This window comes from Laetiporus sulphureus (assembly GCF_001632365.1).
Source record: "Laetiporus sulphureus 93-53 unplaced genomic scaffold LAESUscaffold_14, whole genome shotgun sequence".
In the NCBI taxonomy this organism is placed as follows: Eukaryota; Fungi; Basidiomycota; class Agaricomycetes; order Polyporales; family Laetiporaceae; genus Laetiporus; species Laetiporus sulphureus.
In genome coordinates this window covers 176,949-200,003 of record NW_024468523.1, presented here as the reverse complement: position 1 = coordinate 200,003, position 23,055 = coordinate 176,949, and the positions used below count along the sequence as shown (strand labels likewise).

Below are 23,055 nucleotides of genomic sequence, written 5' to 3'. Positions count from 1 at the left end.
GATTGATCATCTACCACGATGTATTCTTTCGATGAGCTACGCTAGCGTGCGGTACGGATGGGAGAGAATTACTAACGTGTAAGAGGAAAGGTATCGATAGCGGCCAGCATCACGGATCTCAGATACGCGTCGTTTGTCTGCCAAGGCTCAAAAGGAGTTTATGATAATGATACAGAAATGGGGTGAGGAGAGTGCAGTGTGGTATAATACGCACGCCCGGGGTAAGAACTACGCGTTAATGTACATATTGTGCGTGGAGGCTAGGCTTGGATGACACCATAACGAGGGGCGAAGGAACATCTAGAGGAATGATATGGGCGGCGGTAGGAAGTGAAGAGGGATCAGAAACCTTGATGAGTGGATACCAAACGCGATTGTGGCAGAGGGCGGTCAGCATGAGAGAGATGGATATGGAGAGAGATTAAGTTATTCTTCTTAGTTGCGAAATCGTTTCCAGAGACGTCGAGCTTATATTGTGCCTCGGAACCAAAGGCTTATGAGCAGACGAGAGCGGCGCTGTGAATTTCATCCGAGATCTGAATACCTGTGGCACACAAATGATCGATCAGTCTATGCAAGAGGAAGAGCGAAGCGAATGATACGTACCTGGGTAGTACCAGAAGGTTACTGCGATAATAACATAGAGGCACATCAAGATCATTCCTTCTAGCCAATTGCTCTTCCCATCTTGTACGGTGTAGTTCACGACGAGCACTGCACGCAGAAGCCACATCAATTACGATCCCGGTGGAGACGGGTGGTCCAGGAAACGTACCAGCTAGGAAGAGCGTTATGCTCTCGAACGGGTCGAACAGCATCGTGAGGGGCTTGCCCATAATCCACGACAGCACCACCGTGAATGGAATCACGAACAGCGCAATTTGCTGCACACATCACGTCAGTTCTCGGATTCAACAAAATGAAACACGCCGGGGGACTCACGATACTCGACCCGGCTGCAACACCCAAGCTGAGCGTGAGCTTATCCTTGACCGATACCGTCACAGCCGTGACGTGCTCCGCCGCGTTTCCAACAATAGGGAGCAGGATGAGTCCGACAAACTCCTTGCCAATCACGCCTGAATCTGTCAGGCCATCGATCGAGTCCACGAGCCATTCCGCCGTCACTGCAACGAGCTGCGAGAAACCGTGAGTAACGTTCCAAGGAATAGCCTGGGACCACTGAGATACTCACCACGGTGACGATCACCAGCAACGCAACCGTCACAGGAATGCTCAATTGCGGCGTCTCCTCCTCCTCCTCCTTCTCCGCATCGCTCTCGCGCTGCGCTTCCACATCTCTATTCAGGTTTTCCCTCTCGCTGCCCGAAGCAGAACTCGGGCTCGAACACCTCGCGGCGTCCCCCACATTCTCAGCATTGCCGGTTCGATCTTTCATCTCGTACTGCATGCCGTCCTCGCTCTTCACCCCCTCCGCCGTCGGCGTCAACGGCTCCGCGCTGTTATTGGCGCTGCGCGGGAACTTGAATCGCGCGGGTAACCAGCGCCGGCGAGGTTTGTCCGATTGCGGGCGAGTGGCATACCTGGTAGACACGAACACATCGGAGCCGTTGTCCTCGTAGAGCGACTTGTGCGAGAAGAGCTGGAAGACGAGATACGAGCCGTATACTGTCTGCTAGTCAGCAGATGTCGGCAGCGATAACGCGAGACGCTTACTGAACAGCAAAATAACCGCAGCCTAGAATGGGGACAGGGTGGATCGTTAGCCTCGTGTGTACTCGGATTTCGAAGGGCATGGACAGGCGCACTCACCCCGCGGCTAAATGCGAGAATGTCGGGACCCTCTGTGTCATCGGCAATTACAGAACCCGCTACCGAGTGGAATGCAGCGGGCAGCAGGACCGCGATGACTGACACCGTTAGCAATGATGAGTTGAGCTGTGTGGCGCCTGTGGCGTGCATCAAATAAATGTATTATGGTCCGCGGAGGATAAACGGATGCGATGGCGAGAGGGACGGCTTGTCAGTGTAAGAAGCAGCGCACAGCCATGGTTAGACGCACTCATGCCGAAGCCCTGTTCTGAGAACTTGACACCGCCCGCGAAGAAACACATTCCCAGGACGAGCACTGTGCGCAATTAGCTGAATTTGTTTTTATTGCAATTGCGATGTGTACTCACGCAAATTGCTGAGGATAGAGCCGACCACTGCAAAAACCACATCATCAGCACAGATCAAGCCACAGGCGAGCGCACGTCGATCGGCGCTTCCGATCGAGCGTCATGATGTCGACGTACATGATGATTGGACGACAGAAAGTTCACAGTGCGCTAGCGCAATGATCTATATCACAAGATGGATATCCAGTTATCGTGACAGCCACGAGGCCACTTACCGCCACGATAAGTTCCACGCTGGGCCGAGTCGCCGTCAGCTGCCACGCACTTGCCAGTCAGAAAAGGTGCAGACTCACGCGTTTCCCTGTCATCACATCCAGATATTAGCATCCGAGCGTTGATATCAGTCGATTGTGGCATACCAGAGTGGCGTTCAGGAGCCCGGCGAGCGTCTGGCCTACGCGTATAGACAGCTCGTCCGTAGCGAATGCAAGCAGCTTCGCCAGGGGAATGATGGCGAGGAACGAGACTGCAAGTTACTGTTAGCGAGCGTTTCTGGCGCCACGATCTTGCAGCACGCACAGACGAAGATGAGCGTCTCGCTTTTATTCGAGTCATCCAATGCGAAATTGCACGCCCACTACGAGATCCGCATAAGTACCACTGGTGGCAGAGCGCACGGGATATCCTGAGCTCACCGACACTGGTATAAAGACGAGCAGGACGTTCAACCCTGCAACGTTGCGTTAGCAAAGACAGCCCACACCAGGACCTTGCTTTGCAGCACGTACAAGAAGCCGTTACGATGGTCTTGATGCCCTGCAGCGTTCCTGGTGCTCTGCCGATGGGCTTCTCCGGCGTCAGTTGGAGGCTCATCTGTCTGCTGACTCTCTTCTTGAAATCGTGATAGTTCGCTACGGATATACGCGACGCGAGGCGCGAGATGGGATACGTAGATGCCCGTTTGGACGTGCGATCACCAGCGATCGTGGACACGCGCTGCGAGTTGCGATAGCCCGAGGTGCGGTCGTTGTTGGCGGTGGTGTCAAAGGTCGCGCGGCGCGTGACGTGCGGCGAGTTGGGGAACGCGGTCGTGTGTGCGCTCGGAGAGGTGGTGATGTCGTACGCGTTCGATGACGTGGCGGGCGCGTCGGTCTCCGAGGAGCCTGCTATGAAAGTCTGCGCCGCGGCGGAGTGCAGCTCGTGGTCCAGTTCTGGTGAAGTACTGGGTGATAGTCCGGCAGCTAGAACACAAAGCCCAAAAGATGGAAATGCGTATGCGGGTATGTGATGTGCAAATAGGGGTATGAGGGGAGTGTCAGACACCCCGGCCGTATGAGGATTGATGAGGAGTGCTACTCACGCATGATGTCCGATTGTTCTTTTATAGTGATCGGGTGGGAGGTTTGATAGCCACGGGGTGCGGATAGCCACGAGGGTGTGTGGCCGCAGGATGGCGAATTAGCAGTCAAGGCAGTTCCGAATCAATGGAACTATGCACAATGCTTGCGATCCTGAGATTCGAGGCACAGCACACGATCGGCTATTCAGGCGTGGTAACGGCCGAGGTACTCAAGGTAGCACTGCTCAGAACCTGAGAGGCGGTGTGTGGCGGGCGGTGCCAATATAACTACGGAACGTACGAGAAAGGGGACCTGCTCCTATATAGCGAGACCTCAAAGGGAATCCTTAAAAAAAGGAATGAACAATTAGGCTTATTCGGTCACAACAAACAGCGCCTCGCGGTGTAGCTCACCGTGAGGGATATAAGCAACTGTCTGCTCAACGCGCCAATCGAGACAGCAAGCTCCGATCGCTGTGCCAGATATCTCAGGGAAGTGGCCTTGAAACTAGCAGCGGGCCACAGGGCGTAGCGAGAAAAGGAGGAGAAAGGAGCGACAGGATGGCCCGCAGGCAGGAGAGTTTAGTATGAATATGATATCGCAGCCCGGTAGCCGTTGGGCCCTCCTGTGAAGGACACGTTTGCTTGGCTGAGGAGCCGGTTGCCGTAGCACAGCCCATGAATTCTGCCAAGCGGACTGCTGGTTCGTCGATTCCGGGATTGTGGGTTCCTGATCTTATCTCTATGCTCCGCTATGCATTGCACAGCTCTCAGTGCTGCTCCTGTATATGCATAACTCATAGTTCACTCTGTTCGCAAACAGTACACCGCTGTTCAATACACCGAACGTTCGCGTCAGTAAGGGAAGCACAGTATACGGCAGAACGTTCCGCAAGCAATTCATATGCACAGCCCACTTGCTTCTCCGCTTAAAGTTACCTTGCGACAGCAAGGGCACAAATGTAACGCAGATTTTGGTGCATTGTTTGGCTGTATTTGTATCTTGCCTTTTTCGTTCGCTCACGTCATCCTTCGCACTTTGAGGCTGTCTGTCGCAAGGTCTGCTGCCGGCGACAGCCGGCGCTTCTCGAGTTCAGGGAAGCTTAGTTCATTACACGTGCCGCTTTACGGAAGTTAAACGAACCGATCAGTAATGGCGGAGGAAAGTCGGAAACTGTATGCTAAAGATTGCTTTTTGTGAGCGACACGAGGAAGTTATTTCGCCTCGTGCACGGACATGGAGGCATCAGATCTCGATTTAAAGGCCTGATCGCCGTAAAAGTGGCCTGCACGCTTGCATGCGTCATTCTAGAACCACGGACGTGCGATGTTTTTGCTGTGGGCGCACCATGGCCAGCCGCGCGAGGATTTCTTGACATCCAATACGTTCCCCGCCCATCGCAATTTACCTCCCAGCGGTATCTGATAGCTGCATATCAGTGATGGGAATGACAGCGGTATTCGCCTTGGACCTATTCAAGATCATGTTCAGTACTGGTACTGATGCAGTGATGCGCTTGGCGTTTTGATTATGTGATTGTATTATGCACCGCTCGCCCTGAGGTGAGATGATTTGGTGGGAAACGAACTCACGGTGTGTTCGGCTGTTGATGTTGCTGTGGCTGCTTGTCATGGGCCATACCGCCTTTGACATTTGTCGCAGGCGGTCCATGAATGAGAGCGGTGGCCCTAGCATTAATTGCTGTCAAGGAAGGATGAGATCCCGACGTTAGCGAGCTGCGTTGCAAGCTGAGACGAGCCGTGTGGCACAGGTTTAAGTGAAAAACATTTTGCGGCACGCGACCGCAGTAGACGTGCGTTGACAGGGCCGACGTACCGAGAATGCGACTCACCTGGCGGCACTGTAACGATAAAGCTCGGCCACGCACATAGCACTCCTCCTCCCGAAGATCTGGCGAGATTCCACGCAAAAGAAGCTAACGAAGTACCCTTCTTGTGTGATCAGCACACACTCAAAAACGCTAACGATCTGCGCAGAAGGCCTGACATTGCACGCGCAGCATTAAAAAAAGTGTGAGCTGTGCTGGTACCATCCACGTTCGCGTTGATTATGGCACACTTTGCAGGGCCAAGTAATTCCGGAACAGGCTCAAAGGAGTCCCGAAGGTAGCTGTCCACCGTGCATCCACCGCTTGCCAGTATTACCGAATGCTGTACAGTTGAAGAGCACTAGCCGTCCCCGCAGCACTTCCACAGTTCGTCATACGTGTCGGCAAGTGCGCCGACCCGTGCCGATAGGCAGTGTGAATATGAGTAAGTTAAGGTACGCCGAGGTTCAAGGAAAGAAGAGTCTATGGTCCTGAACGGCACAGCATTACTCGTCTGATCTAATATCGGATTGATAATTTGTGAACGGACTTCAATACTAGGAAGACTCGAGAGGACGAACCACGCGTATCTTCGATTGACCGCTAGTGGGAACCATTGTAATACGCGGAACTGCGAGTACAGCTGTCAGTGTAGCTTTATGAGACACAAATTACAATTCGCCAGGGCGTCCTTGGCACCGGGGACCACGATGGTGATTGTGCAGAGCCGTGGGTATGGAAACACTGCGCGCAGATGCATCAATCGACGAGGAGCAGTTGCTGTGCTGATTAGTTTCCCAATGGATCCAAAGGAATCGATCAGGATGCAAAGCGGTCCTCCGACTTTGTAACGATCCATATCAATGCCAATATCTCGCTCAGGAGTTAGGGATGCATGATCGGAGTCTCGAGCGGGCTTCGAGTTGTGCAGGAGCTGCAAGAAATAGGTTTGTTTATCCTGGGAACTGCAAGTCATGACTTGCCTAAAGCGACACCGGGTAAGTAAGGCACAAGCGGAAGCGGGCTCGAAGGTAAAGAGGTTCCGAACAGAAAGCGACGCATATGTTCGATTGATCGCTTGCGCGAGCCGCTGGAACACAAAGAATCGCGAGTATAGCTGCCAATGCACAGCCGCACGGGATAGGGTTACGCCGTGAGAATGGACGGTCCTTGGCGTGGAGAGCCATAGCGCCGATTGTGCGGAGCAGTGAGTACGGTAGCAGTGTGCAGGTTATACCAATATTGACGAGAGTGCAATTTGCTGTGCGGATTATTTGCTAAGGGACGCGGCAGAGCGATGGCGATGCAAGTAGTCCTTCGACTTCGGGAGAAGATCCTTATCGTACGTCAGTACCCTCGGTAAGGAAGCACGATGATTCTCCAAAAATATGTCTTCAAATATGGATCTCGGAATACCAACAGCCCTGGAATGGAATCGTAGATCGGACTTCATGGGATGACTGCACACAGCCTGCAAGAGACTGTCGGACATGACGAAGCCCTGAGAAATGGTTCGATCGTAGAACTGTGGAGAAAGGTCATGCTGACGGTTGTGCTACAGAATCTGGGTGCCATTGCTCGAACAGCGTCATCGCGAACAAGGATTGCAATCTCGTGCTCTTCATGGAGCCAGTATGTTCCAATCGGTTCGACTTGGCTCGCCGAATTTCCAGGATCAGCGGTCCTGAATTTCACATCACGAGAGCGTCAGCGGCAAAGTGCAGGTGATTCTAGCGTACTTGGACGTTTGGGCTTTTGAATGACGATCACTGTGCAGGGCGGTGCTACCTAGACATAAGATAGGGCTCCAAGAACGCCTAGTTTGAATGATTGCATCCGGAACCCCGTCCTTCGGAAGATGAGGAGCCGAATACCGGGTGGCAGGCAGATTCTACAGCCATGAGGATCCTAGGGAGTCAAAATCAACGTAAACGTTATAGACCAACAAAGTAAGCCGAAGTTCACGCAATTGTATAAATCCTGGTACACGAGAAGCTCCTGTGAGAGCGACAGACACTCAATAAGGCAGACACGAACTCATGTCCGTTACAATGCTCACCTCATGCCGTCGCTGGTTGGGCAACCCTTTGAAAGGAGCTTCTCACGATGCGCACAATAGTTCCAGAAATCTAGATGGAAGCCCAAGCATAAGTCGTGCCGGTGGCAAATCGAAAGCGTGCCATTGAAGAGACATTGACGTGGCCCATGCATGCGGGAAACACGCAGCATTGGGGCAGTGCGTATAGCAAGTTTTGTGGATAAAGCTCTGTGAACTACTAGATCCGTGCCATTGATATTACGACGAGCGCTACTTACTGTTGGCCTTTGACTGAAAACGCGCATACTCGGGGAGCCCCGAAAGAGAAGAATGAGCCGCAGTTATTCCAGAGCAACAGTGTTACAGTATACGAGGGTCCAAGTCGAGTGAACCCGTCGTGCATCTGGGGGCATCTGATCCCCAGTGATCAAAAGTGCGGCGTCCTTTTGTCTGAAATGTGCTGTTCGTTCACCGAGAGAAAGCTGGATACCTCTTGCACTGCGTCTAGGATTCTGCTAGGGGCCGTTGGCATGCTTCGTCAGCATATCCAGCTTGGAAGCACAGCATTTGGAATTAAATAAATTCTGCGCAGTGAATGCTGAGTCATCGATAAGCTAGACCAGAACTTAAATTGATAGAAGCATCCCTGGTCCTATCTGGAAATCCCAGCTGACGAGCAACTGACCCGAGTTGGCTGAGTAGATAACGACGGGCACTGTGATACCGCCACTCAACTACGCCTCATCAGATGGCCTGTTAGAGTCACGTCTTTCTCACCAGAAGCCAATGGTCAAGAGTGCAGCGAGCAAGGACAACACCAGCATAACGTGTGATTGAGTAGTTGCAAGCTGCATCCTGGCTACCAGAAAGGCCACACAGATGATCGATCGACAACTATCCGGATTGTCGTTCAAACGATCACCATTGAGTGATAAGAAGCGTCGAGATACCACAGGAAGATCCGTGAATGTGCTAGCAGATCTAGCCTACAACAGCAAGACATCTTCGGCCACTGTGGTCACACGCAATGCGCCACTCAGTGCTCAGAGGCCCGCTTATCTGAGTGATGCTATGCCATGTGCATTGCCGCCGCGTGAGAACAAGGTACCAATGTCATGCAGTGATCCGTTGTCAGACACTCGATTGATATCAGGAATCAGGATATCTGGATATCCTCAGACTTGTGGGACAGAGAGAGTTTGGTTTGAACTCGAAGGTTGCGTCGAAGATGTGGGTCATAGCGGATTGATCGATCACATGAATGATAACTCCGAACCTCCACATATCAGATATCGACTGACAAATGCCTTTAGTACTTATCGTCGAATCTGCCACTATCGGATCTGCTGCATAGCCTCATCCTGGAACAAGAGGCACTGTGCAACGAATGTCATGGATGTTTGCATAACTTCGGACATAGTCGAGTAAATATTGCTTCGGAGACTATTCTACATCTGGCTTCCTTGTTGTACAGCACGTATTGACAATTACAAAAACTGATTGTACACGCCAGCATTGTCTGACCGATAAAGACTTCACGAGATTGACCTAGAAAGCACAAGCTCACAACCACAACAAAGGGAAGCCCAATTTTTCTCCCCACAATAGGACACAAATCAGGAAAACAAGGCTCACGTAAGAGGGACCACCCGCGTTAGGGTGATAACCCAGCAACGTATTGCAGTGCCTTGCCGTTCAGCCTTGATATGCAAACGACACAGCGCCATACAGTCCGGCTTCTCTTCCGAGAAGGCCGTGTCCTTGCAGTACCTGCATGAGTAAAGACGACACATGTGAGCATACACCGCACAGCTTGAGTAGAGTAACGCCACACCCACCTCCATCTTCCGTGCATGCCATCCAATTCCACTGCTAACGTTACCATTTGCGTCCGCAAGACGCTCCAAAGCAACCCTCCACGGATGCTCTCTAGGTAAGTTCCTCCTCAGACCACAACCCTTGCCACCGGAAGCAGGGAGCTCGGCCATCCAACCGCTTCCCGTGTCAACGTACCAGCCCCGTCCTCCCTTGCTCTTGATGACCCGCCAGGAGTCCGCACCCGCTCCTAGGCTCGCAAGCAACGGCGTCGCAAGCTCAACCACGCGGAGGCGCGTCGGCGGCTGCGCGGTCTTTTTAATCGCGGTCAGGCTGAACGAGAACGGCGGAGTGCAGAGAGGACGGATGATATGCGCATGCAAGTTCATAGGTGCTTGACGCGCCGTGACTACCTGCGCGCCATACCCAAGCTCGGGGGACGACGTGACCAGAGTGAGCACCTCGACGTTCGGTGCCTTCTCCTTGAGGAACTTGGCGATGACGTCGAGCTCGAGGTTGCGTATGTACGAGAGCCCCAGAGAGCGCAGGTGCGGCTGGGATGCACACATGTTGAGCAAGTGCTCTTTCGTCACGGGGGCGCTGGACAGATCGAGATACACGAGCTCGCCACTCGTGAAGCATGGCGCGCGAGAGAAGATAGCGTCCAAATCATCAGTGGAGAGGGGCGAGGGGAAAGTCCAGTCGCCGTAAAGAGTAAGCTCGCGGATGTTCTTGGCGGCAGGAGCGTTGATCAAAAAGTCCCGTATGCTCTCGCCGGTCAGCCAATTGCAGCGTTCGAGCGCCAAAGATTGCAGGCGGATGGTGGGTGACGTCCCCAATGCAGCGAGGACCTCGGGCGTGATGCGCGTGCAGGAAAGGTCCAAATGCGTGAGGCAGGGAAACGCCAGCACGAACGAGTTCAAAATGTGCGGTTGCACCGATTTGACGCCACGCAGTCCGAGCCGTTGCAGTCCCGGAAATATCAGCGGTTCCTGCATTGCATTTCGGCTGCGAGGCTTACCGCGCTCCGCGTTGGTGTCATCCTCGGCATCCGAGTCGGAGGTGGAGCGATCAATGAGATGATCTTCGACGAACTGAGTGAGCGCGTTGACGAAAACAGCGCTTACACATCCAGTGAGGTCTATAGCGTCGAGTTCCTTGCACTCGCGCCGTCGTTCGCGCTCCTCGTCTTCAGCATCGTTCGGGTCAAAGACAACAAGGTCCCGACCACGCGACGGGCGCCCCCGGCCTCGTGACGCGGATCCTCTTAAGAGCAGTTCCTTGAGCACCGGGAACGTGAGCGCGCCGTCCATATATTCCGTAGCGCCGAATGCCACAAGGTTGGGCATTTCCTGCGTGTCAGGTTGCGCGTCAGGACGATTTTCCATGTGGTCGACTTCACATGTGACGGATCACGTACCTTCAAGACGGACTCCAATCTGTCACCGGTCACAAATCGGTTGTTGACACCCTCCTCGACAGAGCGCCTCATTCCGATGGTTCGAAAATGATTGAAGTCGAGGTGTCGCACGTATTGACCGGCATGTGGAACGTTCGGTAGCGGTACTGTATGAGCACGACATCGTAGCCAAATTTAGCCGTCGGAATTCTAGGCGATGCAGTGTTTTCACGCACCATACATTCCTGGATTGTCGTGCTCCATGACGTTTCGGATCGCGTCACTTATGGAACGCATCATTTTCCATCGGGCGGGACTCTTACTTTTGGGCCTCAGACGTCTCGGGCTCGGGTCGCGACTGGCGAGAGGGGTGAGAAGCTCAGGAGGGATGGAGCCGTCAGGGCCACCCAGTCTTTCGAGTACTTTCTCGTGAAGCTGAAGTGCGGTGGCCTTGTCGGGAACCGCTCCAAGCAGATCCCGAGTGGCCAACACAGCGTTCTCAGCATTGTGAATAGTCTGACCGACCATAAAGGCCGTCTGCTCTTCTTCGACATCTTCGTCATCACCCCCGGCAATTTCTTCGACTAAAGACAGCCAGCTTCGCGGAAGTCGTATTTCTACTTTACGCCAGAGCCATGGTTTGGCGGCCTCGTACCACGCGCGGTTCACGAGACAAAGATTGGCCAACGTCCGCCGCGAGACACCTTCGGCCCAATGTGCTGGAGGATATGAGGATGGTAAGGAGGTCGGTGCACTGCCCTCGGAATGCAGCTGAGGGTCGAGCGACGTAACCGGGGGTGAAGATCCAGCGTCATATACGTGGGCACAGATGGTAGAGAGCAACTCCGGAGGGTACATGTCTCCTAAGCGGGAACCTGGGGTCGTTCCGGACATGGCCAACGTCTGCAAGGTTAAAGTGCGAGGTGGATGGTATGGGAGGTTTCGAGCGGACAGCAACGGTGGGCAGGGAAGTGGTCAGCATGATCCGTACGAGCTTTATACCAACGGTGAGTCAACTCGTGACGGTGACCAGAGAATGTAAGCGCGTGTTGTTATTGACTTGCACATCGGCGCCGGCGTGATCGTGCGCGCGTGGCTTGTGGCGGCGACCTCTCGGATCTGCCTCTCATGATCTTCGCTTACTCTTCTTACTCGTCGGCTAACTTTAACTGACTTCTGGCGGACTCTTCCTGTATTATCCTGCTAAAAGCGTTTTTTCTCTTGTGGCGTTATAGCAACATCTGCAAATGTGGTTGACACATGTATGCATCGACCCCAGAAATGCAGGCTCTGAGCTCCATTCAGATGAAGACGGGGAAGACTTCGTTGCACGCTGTGCACATGCACCCTCGAAATGTAACTTCAAGATGGAAGTATATATATATATAACACAAGCACGAACGTTCGCAGATGCGAGTTTTGCGTGCGAGAGCATCCCAATAGTACGCGCAGCTCATACTTGTGCTCTTGCATCATCCTGAGCCACGATGCTGCAGGTACGTAACCCATGACGCAGACCCGGCTTGTGCTCGACCACATCAACCCGGGACCAGTCACATCAGAACCCCAGAGTGCTGAAATATATTCCACCGCTGTGCATCTGACCATCCGCAATATGTTGTGGTTCTCGACCCGGTGGTCTCGTTCCGTCGCTGCCGTAACAGGTCGTAGAAAGCGATGCTCGAAACCAGGGAAGCGCGTGAGGCGGACCTTCTCCGATTGGTTTTCGCGAGTCAAAAGTTTCATGTTTGAATGAGCCCCCAGACTGAGCGGCCGAACGTGACATTTGACCACGATGCTACGACATACACCTGACCGGGCTAGCTAGGCGACGTTCACCACCTGACGACTCGTTGCTACTTCATATAGGCGGAACGCGAACGAGACCTACAGCCGCGTGTATGCGAAGAAGGCCGATGTCTGGAAATTGATGCTGCCGATGCGGTGTAGTACATCTGTTACATGTCAGGCGCCTTCCTTCAGGAACGTGCGACCTGGTCCTGACCTTTCTCTCATAGGCCCTCCGCATCGCCATCGCACAATGCGACGAAATCATCGCGAGCGCGCGCTTAATGTCCAGGTTGTGAGACGAAAACAGATCCTAGGGCGGCCATGCAGTCGTTTCCATTCAGACCATACAGCGGACTTCAAACTTGAACGTTCGTAGGCCCTCTCGACCCGGAGGCGGAGCCTTCAGATGCCTTCTCACTGAGTTCTTTTTGCAAATCATCGACCCAACGTTTGAACTTGATATGCTGAATGATTTCTCAGTCGCAGCGAAGGCACTTCTATCTTTGTTTCGTGCGTCGCACAAGTCCTCCATCATACCTGGGACGAAGGGCATGCAAAAGGTGAGCTGGATATTCTAGTGAACGTGCCTTCAATGGATTAGACAGCTATTTGAACGTTAGAAGAACCTCGAACGTTGATGATTTCAAACGTGGGTTGTGCTGCTCCGTAAGGTTTACGTCTTTGCACTTCTAGTCGTATCTGATGACTTGCTCAGAACAAAAGCAGGACAGATGATGGAAATGATAACCTTTACGAGTATATACTCCATTGAGTGTCCGGAGCGAAGCCTTCCTTTGTGACGCAAGACACGCCATCATATTGCAACAAACTGAATGAACAAACTAAATGAATCATTTATTGGCAAAGGCTAGGCATCGCTGAGGAACGGCGACGTGATTACTGCCGACTGTCCATGTTCTGACCGCAGAGTCTTCGCGGCCGGATCACTTGCTTCCTGATCATCATCCTAATGTCCAAGGAGGAGAACGGCCGTTTGTAACTGCGACGATCTCTACCTTCAGTCAAACGGTTGCCGTTGTGCCGGGCTCGGCCCTCGCTGCGCCTGCGGACGATGTTGTCCGCATGGTCAGACAACTGATGAGGTACACCCATGCGTTTTGTACTTCGGAAATACTAGGAAACGCAGTTGATTGGGCGCATTCTGCCTTGATGAGAAGCCCTACACGAAGTTCGTCGTGCTAGAGAATTGCTACTTCGACCTGCACGATGGCGTGCTTTACCAGCTGCTTCCCATCGATGAGCTTTCTTCACAAGCAACTGAGCACACGTACCCTAACTCCGTGGAGGAAGCCCGAAAATGGCATTGCGGTCGTCATGTCTGCCGTGGCGTAAGAATAGTCACTCGGTTTCCCCGCTCGTCGTCCCGCACACGGCAGCGAACATATTGCGACTGGCGGAGACACGTTCCTCGAACCCACGCATGTCGTGTAATGTTTTCTGCAGTCAGCCTAACAGAGTGTCACAACATCGTATTTGCATCTTTGCGGGATTTATAGCTCTCCCTAGCGTCGATGTGCTGTTCTAGAACTGCTCGCTGTGATTATGGGGTACCTTCCTCTCAATAGATGCCTTGATGAGAAGAGCGAGGAGCGGAGGCTTGATCTTCATGGCCCAGCAATCCATTTTAGTTCCCGGGCCTTACGGAACCGCAGACGCATCGCGAAGGCCAACTAGTGTCCGTGGCGTTGCCTTCACGTTGAGAATGCACGGATCAAAACTAATGAGCCCGTGCAACTTGGGCCTGAGCGTCAGCCCATTGTAGCATTGTCCCCGCCAAATGTTACAGATTGCAAGGCCAGTAAAGCATGCCGTCGTGAGCGTACAACTTGCAATCCCAAGAAACAAGCCATTGAACTGTCCCAGGTCGGCGGTGACGAAGGCCCCAATCACATCAATACTTGACGTAGTAGTCATACTGTGAGAACATCCAAACAAGGGAGATGGCTTTCGATGCGTGATATGACACCATATTGAGAGAGGTGCGAAGATATGGCGGACTGAACGTCAACGATTGTGCGAGGTGGAGTGGAACCGATGACTCACTGGAAACCAACACCGGGCTTAGAACGGGACTGTTGATCTTCGCGCTCCGGAAGATCAGGATTTCGGAAGCAAAGTGTGCGAACGCGAAGAGGTAACTGAACATTGCTAGATCGTATACCCTGGAGAAAGCGAAATTAAGGGAATGGAAGCAGCGAAACGGGAAGATGACTTTGCAAACGCGGAACAATGCTGACCTTTTGTCACTGATGTAGTAAGCGGCATAGAATCGTATCGCGGCAGATGTCAGTGTCCAAATGGCGAATGTCCTGGCCTGTAGAGCGGTGACTGCCGACAAAGACTCAGCCCAGGGCCCCAGGCACAAATGATATACGTAACGAAGCCCGCACCGTTGTGTGACCCTGAGCTATAGAGCTGGCGTGTAAGCCTCAGCGTAGCATAGTTTTGGACGCTGTTGAACACTGCCATGGCCGCCACGAAAAGCTGCCACTTGGGAAGCCATCCGTCCGTTTGTGGGAGCAGTGCCATAAGAGCTGTATATCGGTCAGTGCGCCTTACACCCGCAAAGACGCGATCTCGGAGCACCCACATCCAACAAAGGCCATGGTAACTGACGAAGGCGAAGTTAAAACCGGACGTATCAGAAAAAAAATGAACGGGTTGCGCGACTGGACGGTCCTCGGTCGCGTCTTTTCGCCACGCGTTATGGACCGTGCCTGTTATGGTCGCGTGGGAACAATTCATTCTGCGTGTCCCTGGGACCTGCCCGACGATTATGAACGGCCAGGTTCTCGCTGTCTGCGGTCTGCGACCATCTCCGGCTCGTCTTCGTTGCATGCAACGTCCGCGGCCCGAATGTCGACGGCGGTCGGTGTCGCCCCCAGCAGCCCCCAGGATCCAACTCGCACTGCTCGTTCAGACTCGGTGGCCAGCAATTCGAGTGCAGGGGGCACGTCGCTACGACGTCGATCGCGTACGAAGACACGGACGCTCAACCTTGCAAAACGGGGGAAAAGTTTAGGGCCGTCGGGTAGTGGTGCCGAACGCGTCGGGGACGATTCAGTCAGCGCCCCCGCCGCCCAAGATGCAATACCTCCATTACCGCGAGCGCTCTGTGACGAGCGCGAGGTGTTATGGAAACCCGAGCTGCCGCGCACTGGTGTCGAAATGGAACAAGCCCTCCTGCCACGTCGGCCAAGGACTACCGGCTCAGAGCGACCACGACCGATTGTGGTCATTCAGGAGGCATCGGACGCTGGACATGGTAATTCTGCCATGACTGCTGGTGGGATTGAACTTGAGTGGGACACGCAGGCACGTTCTGAGGGCAGTTCTAGTCGAGGGGTATGTATTCTAGAGCTTGTGATACTTTTCTATCTGTGTTCATCATGAGGTTTGCAGATGAAAACGCGATCTCGCACATTAAGTCTGCCTCGCCATGCATTTCGGACAATTGCGACATCGTCAGATTCTTCCTCTCAACCTAGCCCAATTACACCGGCTCTAGCGCAAAGCGAGGTACCTCAGGTTCAGATACAGCGTAGCGATCCTCAGACCGTGAGGGACTCGATATGGTCACAAAACTCGTCGACGTCTTCCTCAGCATACCCTGCATCCACAGTCACTGGCAGCCATACTACTACCGAATCCTCCCTTCCGTACACTCTCGACAGCCACCAGGATGACCAACATGCCTTCTCACTGGAGATCGTCTCTCCAGAGAAAACGGAGTTCGATGCAGACGATGTCTCATATCGTCTTCGCTTACTCATGAATAACAGCTACTTTCTGCCACCTGCTCACGCAAAGCCCACTCCGTCATACCTAGCATCTCCCGGTTCACCAGGCTCAAAAAAGGTGTCGCCCAAGTCCTCCAATCTCAATATTCTAGATTTCTTCCGAATTGGGAAGCCGAAGTTGAAGACTACGCCGGCTTTATCCCCTCTGACAGCCGGGAATCCTGGAGGACCAGTTCTACGAACGACTTCGGACTCCACAACTGCCTCTGGTTACTTGCCGCGTCCTGAAGTGCGCTCGGCACCCCAGACTCCCATCCGTGCCCCACCTCCAAATATGGTCCGGGTAGTGGTAGTGCGAGAGACGATGGAAGATCTTGCGACAGCTGCAAAGGAGGCTGAGCGAGACCTCAAAACAAAGGCGGCTGTCCGTAAAAAGAGGAGTCAACTCATGTCGACCCGGAGAAATCAACAGGTAGATGTCATCGACCCTACTGACGCCGTAGACTTACCACCGCCGTCATCGAGCTATCCATTTGCGGTTCAAGCTTCCAATCTGCAAGGACTGGGTGTGAGGGACTCCATTGGCGCTGCGTTGCTCGCGGAGCGGCTACCTCCTGGCAGTCCGGGCATATGGTCCCTAAGTTCTGATGACACCTGGCGCAAAGCTCTCCTTCATGAGGCTGTTACTCACTCGTTTAGCAGCTCTGCTACGAGCTCGCGTGCGACGACGTCGACCAATGGGTCGTCCTCTCCATCTCCAACGCCTCCATCGGCGAGCACACCTACCTCACCGGAATCCCGCCCGTCTGACGATTCTCATACTACTGCCGAACACAGGGTTGGTCAGAGGATACTGGAGGACATCCGGGTTAGCAACAACGCAGACGAGCAGCAAAGTCCAACTATTCTTACTCAGTCATTTTACCCACCTATGACTAGTAATAGTCTTGCCATGTTCTTGACTACGCCCATTTCGGATGCTACACCGTTGCATACGCCACTCAGTCGAGCAGCTTCTCCTACTCACGGCCATGCGCTGTCTCCCGCTCCAAGGAGGCAAATGAGCAATCCGCAGTTCTCATCATCGCGGCAGGGCCCTTCGGACTCCGCGGCGCAAGGGGTCAACGTTGAGGGGTCGTCAGGACTGTCTCCGCCATCAGCACAGGCTCTGCGGAAATCGCTGTCCTTTGCGGGCCTCACTGATGCGCATGACGTTAGTTCAGGTGCTGGCAGGGCCATCTTCTCGCTCAGCCCGCCTCCTGCGGCGCCAGCACAGTTGTCCCCGTCCTCAGAGGAGCACAACCTGCGCACTTCACCGTCCATCTCTTCCTATCAAAGCATGGTAAGCGGCTCTCGTCAGTCTGATGAGCTGTCATATGCAACCGCAGAAGATTCCGATGGTGAGCAGCATGAGAAGCTCAGGCCGTCTGTGTCGCTGTCGGTCATGACTGACAATCGACCGTCCATGTCCCTGTCTGAGTACTCACAACCCTCTCCCACGGTGTCTGCATTCCATGATGCGATATTTGGCAGTTATCGGCCTGTGTCAGTGTTGTCCCGAAGGAGCTACCTTCCTGCTGTTTCTGGATCATCAGCGCTGCCCTCATTACCTACAGCTGTTTCTGATCCTGGACATTATGTAGTCTCACCGACTTCACGTATTCCGTCTTTGACGGACCCGATTGCGTCACCTCCGCCCCAATCACCTTTACCCGGGCCTGTTGGCCGCCCATCACTGTCCTCTCGTGCCTCCACCGATCCCGGTCGCCCTTTTATCGCAGAGTCAACCTTCTGCGTAGGAGTTGATTCTTCCTTGAATCCTTCTACAAATTCCCTCGACTTTCACACACCTATGGCGCCTCTATCGGAACGGCGAGGTCGCTCCTCCGGACTGTCGCTCCTTATTCCGACCGAAGCTCCCACTCCTTCCATACACTCGGCGCCGGCGCCGGCATCGCCAACCGCGTTCTTCGATCACATTGAGGATGCAATGTCCGAGTTTGGCGCGTTCGACGAGAGCGAGGACGAAGAAGCGTCTCCTGAACCTGCCCACATGTTTTTTGGCGCTCGCGGACGAGCTGACCCTAACTGGACTATCAGCCCAGGAGTGTCCCTAACGCGTTTGGGCAACTACTCATCTCCCCATATAGCATCTTCTTCCATTGGCATCAGCGGTGCTGATAGGAAGAAACCGATTGTGAACGTGCCAAAGCGGCCGCGTCGCTCGAGCTACTTCTCGAAGAAGAAAGCGTTGCTCAAGGACGACCCTACGCTGCCCTTCAAGGAGACGGCTGCAGGACATAGTCATAGCTCCGGCAGTGCCATGCATGGTTCCGTGGCTCGTCGTATTTCGAGAAGGAGGCCTGCGACGGCTGGTGCCGCAGAGGACAGGTCAAAATGCTTCCAGCGCGAGTCCATCCAGATGTTTGATGGCATGCTCGTTAGGCACCTGGAGGCCGAGCGAGACACCATCAGGCGCATTACCTCTAACATGTCGAGTTCCAGAAGTTGATCTACTTGCTATCTAGGTTATCCTTCATCGTCGTCCCTTTTGCTTTCTGGTTTGTTGACATCACGATCGCGTCTATTCACAACCGCATCTTGTATCAAATCCGGCTCAGCGACCACGCCATTACCGGCCTATGCGTGTTGAGCGTCCTGCTTGCGGCTGGGCTTGCTTAGGCTTGACACTTCTCGTATATGCTACATACCCTTCCACATATACCACCGACTACTCACACTCCTTTGCCATGTATACCACATGCAACTCGCTAGTTACCCTATACTGATGGTATTCATTCATCGCTTGCACTTGGTTTGTCCAGGTTCTTTTGGAGTAAGATTCCGTTCTTGTAAATATGCGCATATAGATACAGTAGCGAGACAATCTGGAATGAAACGGAGACTAAACAACAAGGGAGAGTGGGATCATAATGACAGGGCTCAGAAGCGCTTAATACTTGCAGCCCTACGGCACATAAATTAATTTCCCTGTGTTCTTCTCCAAGATGAAAAAGACAGAAAACCAACAACCAACAATGCAGTGCCGGCACCAACCAGCCCAGGTAGATACAGATACCATGTCCGATCGTCATCGTCTGCGTCTGACCGGTAGTTCTCCATGAACGAGCTAGACAAGTCGCCGGACTCCTTCTTTCGCCTCCGACGAGACTGCTCAGGCGGCCAGCCCAGCTCTATAGAAGAAACTTTCGAAGCGGAAGAATGCTTCGCCCTTCTGCGCTGTGATACCGGGATTGAGCCGCGGTTTGAACCTACGCTCTTACGATCGCCATTTTCCGCTCCGGAACCCGGGTCCGAGTCGTTCTCAGGTGGGAGCAGGGGCACATCTAGGACAGGCACCAGGGCGCGTGCGCGCTCGAAGTACTGCCTCGCGCACTCCCTGTCATGTCTCCAGGCTTCTGTACTACCTATGCTGTGGCCGGGGCTGCCATGTCCATGGCCGCTAGTTCCGCTAACGACTAAGGGTGCGCGAAGAGATGACAGGCCCATGTATGTCGAGGACAGCAATTGCGTGGCAGCTCCCTCGAGGTGCAACACGCCTGCGGAAAGGTACAATTGGGCGAGTCCTTGTGTGCCGCCTATGCGATTGACGTAATACGCTAATGTGCCAGGAATTGGGTCGGGAGCAAGAGGTGTGGGTGTGCTCGGCTCTGTCGGCGGTTCAGAACCGTCTTCAGAGATAGGCGCAGGCAAAGGCTCGGGTATTGGAATGGCGGAGTGCATTGGGAGATAATGCGTCGCCAGGCGGATGGTAGCCAAGGGCACGTGCGCCTGATGCCATGCCCTCCTGTGAATTATGAGTGATTTCAAAGAGCCAAGACGACTGAGAAGGCTTACACGAAGTATTCGAACGCGTCCTGGAACGCCTCCCTGATGTGATACAGGTCTAGTGCCATCAGGACAAGGCTCGTTGGATCCATGTTATAGATGTTCTCGATTGTCAATGCGGACGAAGATGCCCACGGGTAGACACTCAGCGGAGACGGTGAGAGGCTCTCAGGCACAGGCCCGACAACCAAAGAGGGCCACATGACGGATTCTGCCTTCTCAAGATGCAAAGTGAGCAAGCGCCCCGAGGCAGCACGTAACGAGTCGACAGAGGAGTACGATGAGGCGACGCTAAATGGAGGCAGGATGAGTGGCGGGGATGACGGGAGCGACTCGATGATATGTGACCGCTGCGGGTGGCTCATGAACGTGTAGCTCGCTTGCTCATCTACGGAGGACGAGATTGGCGATGAAAGCGCAGGGGATGAAAGGCTCGGCTCTTCAACGTCGGATGGGAAGCCACCGTCAAGTGAGGCAGCAAAGCTACTAGAAATCTCGGGATCAGATAGGACAGCATACGAAGACTGCGTGGATGCAGTTGATGTTGTTGATGTTGTGCGGTCGCGTATCGGGAGTCCTGAGCGAGAGCGAGATGCACGAGGCTCGAGTTGCCACATGGAATTCGCCGTGTCCACATTGCCATACAGACGACCCTGGCGTAGCAATTCAGTCACTGTGTCGAGGCACCTGTGCTCTGGGAAGCGCTAGAAGGGCCTGGACTCACCTTAACAATCGGTGGCTGTCCACGCACTCCCGCCACCAGGTGATTCCGCTCAATCATGACCTAAGGCACGTTTTGTTACGGCCGTAGTTTCGGGCCGAATGGATGAATCTCACCAACACGTCGTCCTCCAGTGTCTCGTACGGCACTAATAGCAATACAGTCGCCTACGCATGTTCAGTCAAGGCGACAAGCTGCGTAGGGACCACTGACCTGATCGTGAGACTGCCGTACAGACGATGTTCCTTCAGATATGCAGGGGATTGAGTGGGTTCTGGCACTCACCTGATGCCATGAGTATGCCTGGTAGTGGTCATGCAACCTGTCCATCTTGTCGTCCGCAAGACAGCGATGACAGTGGTCAAAGACAAAGGCTTGAATAGCGCAGCCACCCGCCTAAAGCGCGCGTCCCTCACGCGTCCATATACGTACACCATCACGTGCAGAGCACGTGGGCGTAATGAAGCGCACTAGTCGCGTCGGCCATCGGGCATTGGCTCTCTGATCTTACCAGCGTCCTCGAGCTTTGCGACTAGACGATGGCGCCGCCGACGAACTGGTCACTCCCTTTTCTTGAGCCTTCATTCTCTCCTTCTCTCGACCGACAATACTCCTTGATTATTCTCAACCAGCCATTTTCCGTGCCTTTGCTTAGCCGACTTTGGAAAGCATCCACTTGGCGGTGCTGTGCAGATGGCGGCGCGAACCGCCTGCATGATGTTCTTAAAAACCAAGCGTCTGTGTCAGAGCGCCTAGGCTGGGATGCACGAAGCTTGTGAGTGTCGAGCAAGCAGTATCGTCCATGTATCATGCGATTCAGGTGCTCCGGGCAGATATCTCCCTGACTTGATCAAGGGTGATCTCGACTCCTTGCGAGATGATGTGCGGGAGTACTACGCATCTCATGTAAGGGCCTTTGCTAACGCTTGCCCCTAACGGCCGCTTTGGCGCAATGGTGGCTTCATGATCAATGGATAGGGCCTACCTTCCATACACTGGGGCTAATACCAAGATCCTTCATCTGGATGACCGCCGTTGGTCGGACGGCGGGCACGTCAGAAATCGTTGCGTTCTCTGGGTGACGAGATGCTCTGAGCATCGTAATCTGTCTATTTGACTCTGATAAGCTGTAGGATGACTTGTCTTTGCATGAAATGTCACCTCCACAATAATTGCACGATGTCCGGCAAAGTTGCGTCTACCACTTGGGTTCTGACATAAGCTATTGCAGAATGTCCCGATCGTGCAAGACGACGACCAGGATTCAACCGACCTGATGAAATGTATTTATGCTTGCGCAGAGAAGCATAAAGGAAGCGTTCATGAGGTATCGTCTCAATACTTTGTAACTTAGGCCGGACCATTGTAGCTGATTCGCTCATTGGCGCACAGAAATCCGACCTGATCGTTCTAGGCGGCCTTTCAGGAAGGCTAGACCAGACAATCCACACCCTCTCGCTTCTATACAAGCTACGGAATAGTCCGATGCGTATTTTCGCGGTAACCGATGATAACGTGGCCTGGGTGTTGAACGGCGAGGGTGCGGATACATCTGTGGGTCCTCACTCTCCCTTGTAGATTGTCGCGTCTCACTGGCTATGATGTGAAGGGAGAGCACCGTATAGCAATCAATCACCAGCTCGTCGGTCCAACCTGTGGTTTGCTACCCGTCGGAGTCGACTCGACGGTTCTTTCCACCACAGGCCTCCGCTGGAATCTCAGTATGTTTTCCGCCGTTTGTGCGCCGTAATGTACCGACAATTGTGGGCGGAGCAGCGGACCGCGTATCGTCATTCGACGGCCTCGTGTCGACATCAAATCACCTTGTTCCAGAGGAGAGCACCGTCTGGATCAAGACGACTCGGCCGATCTGGTGGACTGTCGAGCTTCGGCAGTCAGGGCTGCAATAGCCTCATTGGGATTTCTTAATGTATTTGTATTTTATAGATGCTGTGACATGACTGTCTTCGCGGTCAAAGAGGGATCGCACTTGGAAATCGGGGTGAAGGATTCAATCATGGGGTGGTCACATTTAAATGAATTACGCAGTAGCTGTCATCAGCTAGCGATGCAATGTAGCAGGCTTCTAGCAGAGGGTCATCTAAGCTATTGATATTATTGTGTTTACGATCTAGTTGCACATGGGTGCGGAGATGGATAGGCCAGCTGGTGCTGAGGCAAGATTATCATTCAGTTCGTCCGTACACTTCCCTGACTGTCAAACAACCTGCATTCGCGCTTGCGCTCACATCGCATCATCGGAGATAAAGGCAGTTCCTACCAATGCAGGCTAGCTCGCCGCGGTGATCGGCGTCTTTCACGGGTACAAACCACCACGACCAGCGTTGAGGCCTGAGGCCTGAGGGGTTGTGCTATTGCGAATATGCCTGTCACATCCTCCGGATCTGCATCTGTTGCCAGTGGCCCGAGTG

At 53.6% G+C, this 23,055-nt stretch overlaps 7 protein-coding genes across 7 annotated transcripts; 2 read left to right on the top strand and 5 right to left on the bottom strand.

Annotated features, from left to right (window-relative positions):
* Positions 1–565: 565 nt before the first annotated feature.
* On the bottom strand, positions 566–2,954 carry LAESUDRAFT_736255 (calcium/proton exchanger; the record flags this gene model as incomplete). The annotated part of the gene is made up of 13 exons (XM_040910678.1): positions 566–714; positions 776–884; positions 943–1,137; positions 1,196–1,629; positions 1,678–1,699; positions 1,774–1,910; positions 1,958–2,089; positions 2,142–2,168; positions 2,259–2,304; positions 2,501–2,607; positions 2,661–2,718; positions 2,777–2,811; positions 2,870–2,954. 13 exons carry the CDS (start codon positions 2,952–2,954, stop codon positions 566–568), a joined length of 1,536 nt encoding a protein of 511 aa, XP_040765377.1.
* A 1,871-nt stretch (positions 2,955–4,825) lies between these two features.
* Positions 4,826–7,690, bottom strand: LAESUDRAFT_713359 (uncharacterized protein; the record flags this gene model as incomplete). The annotated part of the gene is made up of 12 exons (XM_040906965.1): positions 4,826–4,892; positions 5,014–5,169; positions 5,274–5,423; positions 5,501–5,592; positions 5,831–5,880; positions 5,925–6,339; positions 6,604–6,673; positions 6,798–6,933; positions 6,989–7,037; positions 7,124–7,157; positions 7,309–7,515; positions 7,566–7,690. The coding sequence occupies 12 exons, from the start codon at positions 7,688–7,690 to the stop codon at positions 4,826–4,828; spliced, it is 1,551 nt and encodes a 516-aa protein (XP_040765376.1).
* Positions 7,691–8,615: 925 nt separating this feature from the next.
* Positions 8,616–11,594, bottom strand: LAESUDRAFT_724604 (uncharacterized protein). Its single transcript, XM_040908650.1, has 4 exons — positions 10,738–11,594; positions 10,523–10,668; positions 9,126–10,454; positions 8,616–9,057 (listed from the first exon to the last, which is right to left on the bottom strand). Exons 1-4 carry the CDS (start codon positions 11,393–11,395, stop codon positions 8,983–8,985), a joined length of 2,208 nt encoding a protein of 735 aa, XP_040765375.1. The 5' UTR covers positions 11,396–11,594; the 3' UTR covers positions 8,616–8,982.
* A 2,610-nt stretch (positions 11,595–14,204) lies between these two features.
* Positions 14,205–14,842, bottom strand: LAESUDRAFT_650763 (Erg28-like protein; the record flags this gene model as incomplete). The annotated part of the gene is made up of 4 exons (XM_040904261.1): positions 14,205–14,257; positions 14,357–14,475; positions 14,551–14,641; positions 14,704–14,842. 4 exons carry the CDS (start codon positions 14,840–14,842, stop codon positions 14,205–14,207), a joined length of 402 nt encoding a protein of 133 aa, XP_040765374.1.
* A 177-nt stretch (positions 14,843–15,019) lies between these two features.
* Positions 15,020–18,565, top strand: LAESUDRAFT_758220 (uncharacterized protein; the record flags this gene model as incomplete). Its single annotated transcript, XM_040912425.1, has 2 exons — positions 15,020–15,658; positions 15,716–18,565. 2 exons carry the CDS (start codon positions 15,020–15,022, stop codon positions 18,563–18,565), a joined length of 3,489 nt encoding a protein of 1,162 aa, XP_040765373.1.
* Positions 18,566–19,035: 470 nt separating this feature from the next.
* On the bottom strand, positions 19,036–20,953 carry LAESUDRAFT_650981 (uncharacterized protein; the record flags this gene model as incomplete). Its single annotated transcript, XM_040904273.1, has 6 exons — positions 19,036–19,861; positions 19,912–20,555; positions 20,627–20,686; positions 20,740–20,790; positions 20,837–20,848; positions 20,909–20,953. The coding sequence occupies 6 exons, from the start codon at positions 20,951–20,953 to the stop codon at positions 19,036–19,038; spliced, it is 1,638 nt and encodes a 545-aa protein (XP_040765372.1).
* A 173-nt stretch (positions 20,954–21,126) lies between these two features.
* Positions 21,127–22,720, top strand: LAESUDRAFT_724600 (thiamine pyrophosphokinase). The gene is made up of 6 exons (XM_040908649.1): positions 21,127–21,398; positions 21,457–21,529; positions 21,855–21,950; positions 22,016–22,177; positions 22,233–22,344; positions 22,400–22,720. The coding sequence occupies exons 1-6, from the start codon at positions 21,163–21,165 to the stop codon at positions 22,531–22,533; spliced, it is 813 nt and encodes a 270-aa protein (XP_040765371.1). The 5' UTR covers positions 21,127–21,162; the 3' UTR covers positions 22,534–22,720.
* Positions 22,721–23,055: the final 335 nt, after the last annotated feature.